The sequence below is a fragment of the Ammodytes marinus genome (genome assembly GCF_949987685.1).
Source record: "Ammodytes marinus genome assembly, chromosome: 9".
NCBI classification, from domain to species: domain Eukaryota; kingdom Metazoa; phylum Chordata; class Actinopteri; order Uranoscopiformes; family Ammodytidae; genus Ammodytes; species Ammodytes marinus.
This window is the reverse complement of record NC_137213.1, coordinates 23,528,603-23,540,460: the sequence shown is the minus strand read 5'-3', so window position 1 is coordinate 23,540,460 and position 11,858 is coordinate 23,528,603. Positions and strand designations below refer to the sequence as shown.

Here is an 11,858-nt window from a genome sequence, read left to right as displayed (position 1 = left end):
CCAGGTTAAACTAGTGTTTAGTCACAAGAGAGTGATCATTATTTTGTTTTATCTTTAGTCCATGATTAAAAATGGAACTGTTATGTTCTTTGTGTATTTTATTTTTGTTTATGTTGCAACAATGATATACACTTCAAGGAAGAGAGTAGAAAATACACATTTACCTGTTAAACCTAACTGTTGAGTCAGTGTGTTTCACCATTGCTGTTAGTAATCCATTTCCTCCCGTTTGTTACTTTCAGAGAAAATCATTAAACTGGATATAATTTGTTGAAGAAACTATTTTGGAGTTCTTTGATGGTATTCATGTCAAATGTGAGAGCCGTGTTTCCAAATAAAACTAAAGATTCTAAATAAAATAACATTTTCTTTCTTTTTTAAATTGTGACTGAATTGTGTTGATAACAGATTGTTGTCATGAATTGATTTCCAGTTGGAAATATTTTAGTATGTTTAATATTGTTATTATAGAGAATGTACACGGGTCACAAAGAGCAATGTTGATTGATGGATTGTACTTAGGTAATCCTTATTCAGCACTATTTTGCATTTATTAAGTGTAACAAGTGATGAATGATTCCCACTTTACAATAAGGGTCACAAATAACATTAAGAAATGGTTAATTATGCTTAAGTGATGCTTAATCAGCACTAGTATGCCTTTATTAGGTGTTAATTCATGAGAAATGGTTCTCACTTTACAATAAGGGTCACAAAGTCCATTAGTAAATGGATAATTACACTTAAGTAATGCCTATTCAGCACTGGTGTGCATTTATTAAGTGTTACTTAATGGATAAATGGTTCCCACTTTACAATAAGGGTCACAAAGAACATTAATAAAAGGTTAATTATGCTTAAGTAATGTTACAAAAATGACATTTGTTAACAGTTAATTAATGCTTATTATTATATTAATCAACTGTTGGTTCAAGCTTAATTAATTGGTTAACTAAGGTTAATATAGGATATTTATAAACAGTACATAATGTAGTAATTAATACCTTAGTTAACATTAATACCATTAGTAAATGCTTACTAGACACCGTAGTTAACAGTTAACTAATGGTTAGTTAAACCTTATTAAGCATTAACTAACCATTAATTAATGTACCCTTATTGTAAAGTGTTACCCTTGCGGGTGTGAGTCATGTAGATGAAATGTTGTTGTTTGATTCAAATAGCTACTGTAAGTCTTTTTGGAGGGAGGTACCGTTTTTCTGCAATTGAGAAGTATAACATTTATAGTATAACGTTTAGCAGAAATAAGAATTTACTTGAATGAGGGTCTCTTTTATATACAGTCTATGGTGTGGCTGTGTGCGCAGATTCACAGCTTTGCTTGGCACAAAGATGGGATGAGTTATCTGTGCTCTAAGCATGCACACAGATTGGATTTGCACTGAAAGGAATAGTTTGACATTTTGGTAAATGTGCTTATTTTCTTGTCAAGAGAAAACATTTGATGATTGATATACCCCACCATGTCTGTATAATATATGAAGCTAGAGCCAGTGGGTGGTTAGCTTACGTTAGCACAAAGACTGGAAACAGACCCAGCTAGCTTGGCACTGTCCAAAGGTTAAACAATAAATAAAAATCACACCACCAGCACTTCTAAAACTTCCTAAAACATGTTATATTTTGCATTTTTCATCCGTACCGAAAACAAAATAATAAAAGAAAAGTCACGTTGAGAAGATATAGTATGCCAGAACTACAGACGTGTGTTACTGCACCCAAGAATAAAAAAAAACATAAATAGTCAGTTTTTTTAAAATAAACTAACGATATTTAATGAGTTCGAGTTAGTGAGCTTCAGAAGTAGGCTTAATGGTGGATTTTTTAAACTTTAGTCAGTTCCTGATTATCAGTCTTTATGTTAAGGTAAGCCAGCTATTGGTTACCTTCTTGCTGTAGCGCCAAATTTAGCATAGGCTACAGACATGATAATAATCTTTTTATCTCCGTCCCTGCAGGGAAAAAATAAGCTTATTTCTCAAAATGTAAATGTAATAATTGCAGAAAAAAAGCACAAATTCAACCATCCAAAAACCCTTTCACTAGCGTTTAGTCTACATATCTGAAAAGGTCAAGTGCTCTCTTACAAGAATGTTATTGAACAGCTATCCCTCTGAGAACATGTGTTCTTTAAACACAACACTGTTTGGTGACAGGACCACCTTCCTGTCGTAAGTCTGCCTCTCAAAACGTCGAGCCTAACCATTCCACAGACTTCCAGTGTGGGATGCTCCGTCACCACAGGAGCTGTAACTGAAGTCTTCCAATAACTCTGCCCAACAACACACACTGAAACCTCACATTTTAAACAGCCAAGTGGGGGTTATGGAAATGCCCATCAGCCCACCAAACACAAACTCCTGCGCATTCAGCCGTTGAAACAGAGAAGGTGACATCCTTGGCTCTGTTGAGGGGACCACACTCAGGCCCGTACCACCTAAAAATACCTGGCGAGCCGACTGGTGATGACCGAGCGCTGCTGCAATGTGGTCTTCTGAGAACCGCTGTAGAAAGCCCTCTTTGTCAGTGTGCGTGAAGCTTAGCTGTCAATTTTACCACCAAAATGGCTCCAGGGCAAGGCTCGGAAGATTTCTTGAAAAAGCTGTCTCTAAGGTTTGCTGAAAGACATCTGCTGTTGGGGGACGTGTCTGTGATAGTGACTCATTATTAGCCATCAGTTAGTGCCAACCAGCAAATCAACAGGCAGGATGCGGAGCTGTTTTCTTTGAAAATAACCGCCATGACTTATTTTTGCCCCAACGGGGACAGTTAAACAACTGCATAACTGAGTTAATATCTAAGTGCCCTTTTGATTTGGAGCTTAACAGACAGCCACTTGCTTGAGATGGATGATCATTTGGAGGGTTCTGGGAAGGCTCACTGAGCTTGCAGACAGCTACGGTTAGCAGTTTCCACTCTCCCTTATTAGTCTAAAACAAACAGTAGAATGATGTTTCATTTAGCTTGCAGACCAACGATAATAAACAGAAATACATTTTGAACCATTATAAGCGTGCTCCTTGAGTTTCATCTGGCCTGCTAACAAATAGGTAGTCTGTTAAATGACTCTATTAGTGACCAAAAATGCAGATGGTTTTCATTGTTCTTGTGGTCGGCACGAAAAGCTTGTTTATCCTAGACTCAAACCTTGAAACCCCCCTTATCAAATGGATCTCCTTTTGTGAAGACTATGAGCTCAGAACACAGTGGAGTCAGCATTAGTCACCGAACCGGAGGAGCCACTAATAGTCTGGAGTATGACTGGTAACAGTATGTATTCTGGATATACAGTTTCACTCATTGTGATGAATGGCATGAGCAACGGAGGTCTGTTCAAGGGTTCATGACTGCCTGGGGAGACACAGCCAAAGGAGTGATTGCCTCTACTACTCAACTGTTTTTACACCATAGTTAAAAGGTGGAGGGGGGGGGGGGCTAAAGGGCCTCCCAACCTAAACTTGCTCAAGAGAGACATGAACCATAGAGCCACAAAAGACAACAGAAGGGGCCACAAAAATGTTTTATATCCAGTCCATCTGAGGATTAAAAGAAGGAAAAACAAGATTTATAGCAGTAGCAATAATACTGACCTTTTGTTTCATCCACTAACAATAAATTCTACATCTAACAAAAAAGGAACAAAGAAAAATTGTTTGAGCAGATTCAGATTTATTGGCTTGTTTTTGAAAATAATCAGGAAACACGTTCAATGGAAAGAATAGATAGACATAATGAATATAAAAGTCAAAGAATTAAATAAAAAGAGGCTGGAAGCAAGAAAAGATATTTGGGATACATTTGACCAAAACCAAAGTATAGACAATTTAAAAACAAAGACCTGCTAAGGCCAATCCTATTTGTGATTAAAACCTTTTTCCCACCAGTTTTCAATTTAACTGGAAACTCTATCACGGTTAAAGGATATAACAGGAAATATGCAGTCTGATCTTTTCATTTAGCAATTTAAAACAGCTGCACATGTGACGACTTTTGAGCAGGGAAGGAATTACAGCGTTTAAAATGGGATGTGATACAATTCTTTATTTTTTTTAATGACAGCTTCTCCAATTTTATTAATAACACTCAGCTCTGCATGGCAGCTGGCTGTGTGCTTGGAAGGAGGTTCTTGAGATAATTTGAAGTAGTATTTCTACAGCTTATGGACCTTAAAAATCCCTTTCATATTATTTTTCTCTGAGCAGTAAAAAGTTGGAAGACAATTTTCCGATATTACTAATACATTCCTACAGTTGGGGAGGCGAACACATTTAACTTTTAGATGTATTCTTACTTCGCGGCAAAATGTTGCAACTTATGAGAACATGTTTTTTTCTCTGCTGACACTCTTGGCTTGATCATGTGTGCAATGACCCTGCATCCAGTCTTTATTCACATCTGTTCAGGCACCAGTGAGCCCATGGTTCCCTATCAGCTCATATGATGTGTTGGAACAAACATGCTCAATTTAAAATATATTGAGCAAAACAAAATGGCAATTCTTCCGTGAAAACAAGAGCTAAGCAAGCTTTAAAAAAAGGCACATGCGCCCTTGCTGCCTTGGAATGGAACTACATTTCAGGGATAAAATGTTCATTGACCTTGCTGTGATGTGACACTTTGATAGAGCATGTACAATTTGAAAAGGCACTGGACTAAATCCTGTTATTACTCAGCCCCTCTCTGAACCAAGCTGTAAGTGAACAGGGTTTTGCAGAAGTTAAATCATACTATGGTGCCATCTAGCGGTGGACTAGTTTCACTACCTAACCCTAGCCCTCATCATAGATAGTATATAAAAGGCCCTCACTCAATGGTATAGGGCAGGCAATATGGAATTCAGTTTATTTTTCAGTCAATTTGAAAAAAAAAAAACATTCATTGATATGCCTATGAAAAAACGTTGCACTAGTATTAGGCTATGTGTTATGGTAGGCTACTTCTTGTCAAGTTATAATTTTCAGCCTGCTTGCAGCGCATGTCACCGGATGATGACGTCATCGTAGGATTTAATGAGCGTCATGGCGGCTCATGCTAGCGAGCTTGAGATTGCTAAGAAAAATTTAACTGAAGCAATCGGCGATAATGTCAAACAGTAAGTAAAACGTTGTCCGTGTGTGTTTTCTGTTCGCGGTGGTGTTTTTTCTTCTTCTATATTGTTTCGCCGCTGAACTATGAAGTAATTTTGCCATTAGCCAGCTTGGCGCCACTGAGCAGTTTGCTAATGTTTGTAGCATCTCTCCTCAGCTATGAGAAACTGTTCAGTATGGCTCACAAAAACAATATTATCTCTACAGTATTGAATATCAACAGCTGACCCTATATCTATTTGAACGTTTTTACAGGTGTGTATGAATACAGCTTAAATATGTTTGGATGTGTAACCTGACTGAGTCCATTTTTAAAGATGTAAATGCTCTAAATATTAACGCTTTAATTCGTAATGAGCTAAGGTTAGGTTAGGTCTACATACCGACTCTCGTAGGCTTGTTTATTAAATGAAAGCAATGTTGTGAACCCACATTACCTGTTGTGTCTCCATCTAGTTATTGGGCAAACCTGAAGTTATGGTTCAAACAAAAGATCAGCAAGGAGGAGTTTGACGTTGAGGCACGTCGCCTGTTGGCGCAGGAGAATGGTAAACAAGTCAAAAAGCTTATTACAGTTTATTATGTTGAAACATTGTTGCTATGTGTATAAGCGTTGCATTCTGCATTTCCTTCCCGATTTCCCCTGCAGTTCACGTTCACAATGATTTCCTCCTGGCTATTCTCACGCGTTGCCAGATCATCGTCTCCACACCAGGTACGAATTGTTACATTATGATACATTTCCTCTGGAACATCATGTCAGCTTCTGTTTAATTGTTGTATTTAAACTTGCAGTACCATCATTTGTTATCACTCCATTGGCTAGTTGTATTTATTTATTTGAATTGTTGGTCTTAGATGCTGGAGCAGTATTATTTACAGACCCTTTGTAAAAAAAAAAATTACAAAATTGTTATGTTAATTGCTGTATCGGTGTGATTTGAAAGTTTGTTTAACAAAATACAAAATGAAAAATGGCCCGTATCCAAAGAATCTCAATACTCGCCAACTACATTCAAGCACACATTGTTGATGGTTAGTTATTCAAAAGCCAGTAAGATGAAAAATTGTGTCATGTGTTCGTTGACTATCCTCTAGAGGGCGCTGGGCCGTTACAGTGGCAAGGTGGCTCGGCTTCAAAGCCCGGCAAACCAAAAGGGAAGAAAAAGTGTTCCTCAAGACAGAAATTTGATGTAAGTACTTATTCTCCTATACATCCCTGCACAGGCTGGGTACCTTCAAGTTCACAGCAACTCTACTTAATGTTGTATATTGCCTTCAAAATGGCTGGATGTATACATGATTTAAGGTTGGTGGAACCCTAATGCAAAATGAAAATTTGACTGTCTGTTTCATAGATGTGTGTCTTGTGTGCGCCCCCAGCATCGTTTCCAGCCCCAGAACCCTCTGAGCGCTGCCCAGCCTTTCAGCCCGCGGGAGGTGGGAGGGGAGGAGGAGGAGCTGCGTCTCAGCGCCCACACTCTGCTGCTGCCCACACGGGGCCAGCTGGAGGCCCGCATGATGGTGACCGCCTTTGAGCTGGGCCTGGACAACATCACAGAGGATGCCGTCAACACCATGTCCTATGCTGTTGAGGTTTGTACTCATAAACAACTGTCCAGTGGCAGTTTGAAGTCAAGTGTGTTTATATTTCTACAGCCAAAATCACACATTTGCCTACGCAAACTGTATTGCATATTCTGTTAGAGTATGGGGGTATGAGTAATAAGTAGGGCTGGCCCGAATGCCATTTTTCAGGCTTCGAGTATTCATTGGTTTTTCCGAGTGAATATTCGGATAGTCGTTCCAGAAAAACACACCATCAAACCAACATTAATAATGCCAATGTACTCACTGAAACCAAGTGTGTGAGCCGAGACAGCAAGCTGCTTAGTTTGTTGATGCTTTAATAACTTTCGAACGGTAGTAAAGTCGGAGTTCCTTACTTTTTCCCCGTGGAGGCAAACGGCTGTTTTTACGTTCCAAATCAGTTGTCTTCTGCGCCATCATAACCCATACAGGAGCTTATCAATTCATCCAGGAACGTGCATCTTTTCGGCGATTTATAAATCCATACAAAGATCCAATATTGATAGTCTTTTGTGTCCATATTATATCCTGCCTATTCCCATGATGCAAGCAAGTCACGGTTGATGATGGCTGAATAGCATGGCTGAATGTAAACAAACAGCTGAGCTAAGCTAACGTTAGCATTACGTCAAGCATTACATTTCCTTCCGAAATTGCGCTAATATTGTGGTAGCCTATTGAGTTATTAGGAAATAGGAACACAATCTATTCTTCCTCCATCTCTCTCTCCCTCCTGCGCTTGGTGCCGCTTTTAGTTTGCCTCACTCTGGTAACATCACGTAGCCTACTACAGCTGATATCACCTGTGGTTGCGCTTTGAAAGGGCACCAGTTTGAGCTACCTTTGCAAAAAAAAATGTAAAAAAAAAAATTTGAATAAAAAAAAACGAATATCCCAAATACTGAATTGAGCTCCGAATACTTATTTAACAAACGAATACTCGGATACTCGAATAATTCGGGCCAGCCCTAGTAATAAGCCCTGCGTTCCAAATCTCATACTCTTTTCTTTTTCACTATTCTACAAACTACAGCAAATCATTAAAAGTATGTAGTTTAAGCATGCAATTTGGCATACGATTGGGTTTACTTTTACTTATTTATTTCATCATAAAATCCCGCCTTGACCTTGCCTTTTGCTTATACATTCGTTACATTGCTGGTTGTTTTCACATGGATGCTTCTTCAATGTGACTTCTGGTGCACAGTGGATTGTGGGTCAGAATTGCAAAAAAGGCATGCTGATTTCCCCACTAAAAATGATGACATTTCTGCAAGTTTCATGATTTCGTATACTAACTTTGCTAAAAACTGGACATGATGAAATGATGATCTTAGCTTTTTATTGACATTCTGTGTCTTCACATCCATGCCGAGGCTTCAAATGAATGGCGAGATGTATCGTCTGTACCGCTTATTTAGTATGAGTGACAGCTGTGTTTACCCAGTAAATGGAGCAAAGCTTGACTCGCCGCTCTGTCTGATTTCAGCACCACTTGAAAGACGTCCTGACGGCTGTTATCACCCGGAGGAAGGCGTATCGGTTACGAGACGATCATTTCCCCTACGCCTTTGGCAGTGATGTTACGCCGCAGCCCTATCTGAAGAACAGCCTCGCTGCCTACCACAGTGTGACTGAATGGTAAGGACAGCTGTGTGAGCTCGCACTATGTGATCAACATTTTTGCCAGTTTTACATGAGGGAAAGAGGTCAATGTAGACAAATACTCCTGCTGCTCTGAAGGGTTATTCAGCTTTGATCTCCACACAGTACATTTAAGAATGCGTTCCTGTTTATTGTAATCACATTTTAGTAGTAATCACATTTTTCACTCTAGAGAGTCATTTAACTTTTTCTTTCTTTCTTCAGTCCGCCTCCATGTGCTTCCCATCCTGCCGGCCCACCGACTCAAGTGTCACCTGATGAGGCCGAGCAACAAGCTGTTCACCTATTGGCTTGTTCTGCCGACATGCTCCCTGCGCCCCTCCCTCCAATCAGCATGTTCGATCTCCTTGAGGCTTTGCAGGTAATCTTAGGACTTGTTCAGACAGCAGGCACATCCCATTTCTTTCTCAAATCTGATTTTTAACTGACTGTCAGCAGCGTCAACTGCAATTGGATTTGTTACATCCAGACATCACCGCTCTATACCAACCTACCTCCATGGGTTACTCCGGTTATAACTGTGGTAATAATTTGGCTGTCATTACGTTTGCTGGTGACGAAGGTTTCAAACGCGGAAGTATGACGAATGGAAGTCGTGGTGCCAAAGTCCTCAATGTCGATCACTGTCAGTGGTCACAATGCTGCCAAACGTTGTTGTTGTTGTTGTTGTTGTTGTTGTTGTTGTTGTCAGGTGCACTCTCATCTGCGTCTGAAAGAAGTCTGTGATTGTGTGTCGTGTTGTAAGTGACACAAAAGGCACTCTTATATTTCAACGACCAGATATCCGGACTAAAGATGCATTTGAAAAATTCGATTTTGATTGCATATGAAACCACCTCGTCATGTAGTTTTGATTTAATTTGCAACAATCAGATCTAAATATATTTTTCTTGGTGTTCAGACTTAACAAAATCAATCTGGATACAATCTGGATATGCCAAAATGTGTTCATGTGTGTCCCAAGTCCCAGGAACTTCAACAAATTAAGCATTGCAAATTTGAAGCAACTAGAATTAAACTTATCAAATGGATATATCTGGCCATATCTGCATTGTGTGGTAAGATTTGGTGAAGATGGCCCTGTACCAACTCTAACCTTTTGAAAGGGTTGGGCCGATGGGCGATGTTGTCATCCTTCAGCGATGGTTTACAGCCATGGCCGATGGATCAGTAACCATGGTCACATCCTGTTTTAAAGGCACCCCTCCCATCCATAGACATATTATAAGCTCTCTTCCATGTACCGCCTAATCAGGTAGAATTTGTGTTCCGGGTTTTTAAATTTGTTACTTAAGGTTCAATTTCAAATCTTGTGCCTGAACGATGGCTCCCAGCTACCAATAAGGTAATATAATACCTTATTGCAGGTAAACATCAACATTATTTTTGAACTACCTGGTTTGCGCCTGCTTTTGCAAATAACGGGCTTTAAAAAGTATTTTTTGTATCGTAAACCATCAAGCAGTAAAGGCTTCATGGTATACTGTAGAAGTCCCTTCTTTAAACTGCCTATGTCTTTGTTTTTTAACACTTTATTTTGAAAACCACGTTGACACACTGTAGTATCCGTGTGCTAACTTGGGCAAGTCTGACGCAGTTTGAGACTTCATTATTACAGATTACTTGTGTAGCCTATAATTATATTGCATATCCCATCCATCCAGGTAAGACTTCCTTTCTGCAAAACTTGAAAAAATGACACTAGAAAGTTGCTCACTGTGCCTGTTGGCTCGCCCTAAGCCGTATCTGTACATTTACTGTAAAGTATGCAATAGAGGTGCACTTTAAATATAGGAAGGGCTGGTTTGACCACGCAAAAATGAGACATGACTAACCACTACAATACTTGACTAACCACTACAATACAGTACAAGTAAATATTTTAACAATATATGTGTAGATTGTTGTTATATATTGGTGAAATTGTGTTTGGACCTCTGTCTCCTGCTCACCACCGAATTTATTCACATTATTACTTCTGGCCTGTCCCTATTTAACCACTAGATGTTTATATGGTTAAAAATCCTTCTTAATCATTGTCTGATGTAGGTCCACCATGGCGTGATGCCCTCCCACACTATGTACGCCCTGAACATGGAGCGCATCCTGTCTCGGCTCTGGCACCCCAGCCACGAAGAACTAGAGCAGGACCACGTCCACCGGCAGCGCCTCGCCGCCAAGGAGGGTGTGCTGGTCAGCTGAGATCCACTCACACACAACTGTATATGAACTGTGTGAACATCATCAGGAAAACGCAAAAAAAACAATCCACACTTTGAAATGGATGGAAAACCCATGTCCATAAAAACTGAACTGATTTTTTTTTTTTTATAATACATGAAAAATCACACATCCGTTTCTCAAAGAGATTAAAGGACTGAGATGAGAGAAAACAGTTGGACCATGAAAACAAGAGTGGGCAGTCGACTCCACCAGCCAATAGCTGGCAAATTAGCGTTGTAGCTGCTTTCTTTTTGTCTGTTCCACCAATTTTGGCAGTCCTACCGACCGCTTACTTCTGTTATATCGGGAAAAAATATAATTTGGTGATAAAATATGGAATGAGTTTTGGATGTACAAGCAACTTCAAACACTGAGCAGGAAAATGAGCTTCCAGGCCAGGATTCACAATGTTGATGTTCAGGTGTGTGTGGTAAAGAAGCTTGTTCTTTCACCACAAACGAGAGAAACAAAAACATCTGAAAAAAAAAGATTGTGTGTATGACCAGGTCACACAATACACTACTGCATAGGGAAGTTTAAATATATTAATATGAAGATCTTCAAGGCCAAGTATGTAACACTCTGGTGTTTTGATTTATTCTGGCTGAATTTTAGTAAGGGGCAGCAGCACTTTGATAAGAATTCTGGAAGGTCATCTTGCTCTATTCAGAAAAAAAAGAATGACAAATAAGAACATTGTCCTGCCTTCAAAGGTGCAACAGAAGTGTCTGTCAGCACAGGGTTCAACAATAAGTGAAAACACCTGTGTGGCTTTATGATGGGTGTGCAGGGTTTGTAAAATGGGTTGGACAGCTGCCTCCTGTGCCATCACGCCCCTCATGAACATACCTTGAAGTATCCTTAAAACATTTACTGGTGTCTGGTGTATGGCCCATCTGTGTTAGTGGTCCACAGTGTGTGTACGGATTAAGCTGAATTTTTAATGTCTTGGTGCACTTACATTTCTGCTCCGTCTAATGGCAGCATCTAGTTCAGGTTTAAATATGTAAACATTTTGTATTTTTTTCTTTTCTACACAAAGCTCATTTGTGATTTTATATCACACTTTCCACAACTGTTCAGAAAATGAATAAATGTTTTTTTTTTGTAAAAGTCGTTCACGAGTTAATAGATTGAGATGATCAATGTCATTGAAATATTTCTTTTGTTCCTCGACACACACCCATAGTGAGTAAACAGCTCTGCTTATGCATCATAGGTTTTCTTGAAAGAGTCACCAGCTGTAGCGGGAGGACACACCCACCGTCCCAC

At 39.4% G+C, this 11,858-nt stretch overlaps 1 protein-coding gene across 1 annotated transcript; it reads left to right on the top strand.

Annotated features, from left to right (window-relative positions):
- Positions 1 to 5,030: 5,030 nt before the first annotated feature.
- tada1 (transcriptional adaptor 1) lies at positions 5,031 to 11,654 on the top strand (the record flags this gene model as incomplete). Its single annotated transcript, XM_080034223.1, has 8 exons — positions 5,031 to 5,113; positions 5,565 to 5,656; positions 5,758 to 5,823; positions 6,207 to 6,301; positions 6,492 to 6,704; positions 8,188 to 8,339; positions 8,568 to 8,724; positions 10,413 to 11,654. 8 exons carry the CDS (start codon positions 5,031 to 5,033, stop codon positions 10,563 to 10,565), a joined length of 1,011 nt encoding a protein of 336 aa, XP_079890349.1. The 3' UTR covers positions 10,566 to 11,654.
- Between the last annotated feature and the right edge of the window lie 204 nt (positions 11,655 to 11,858).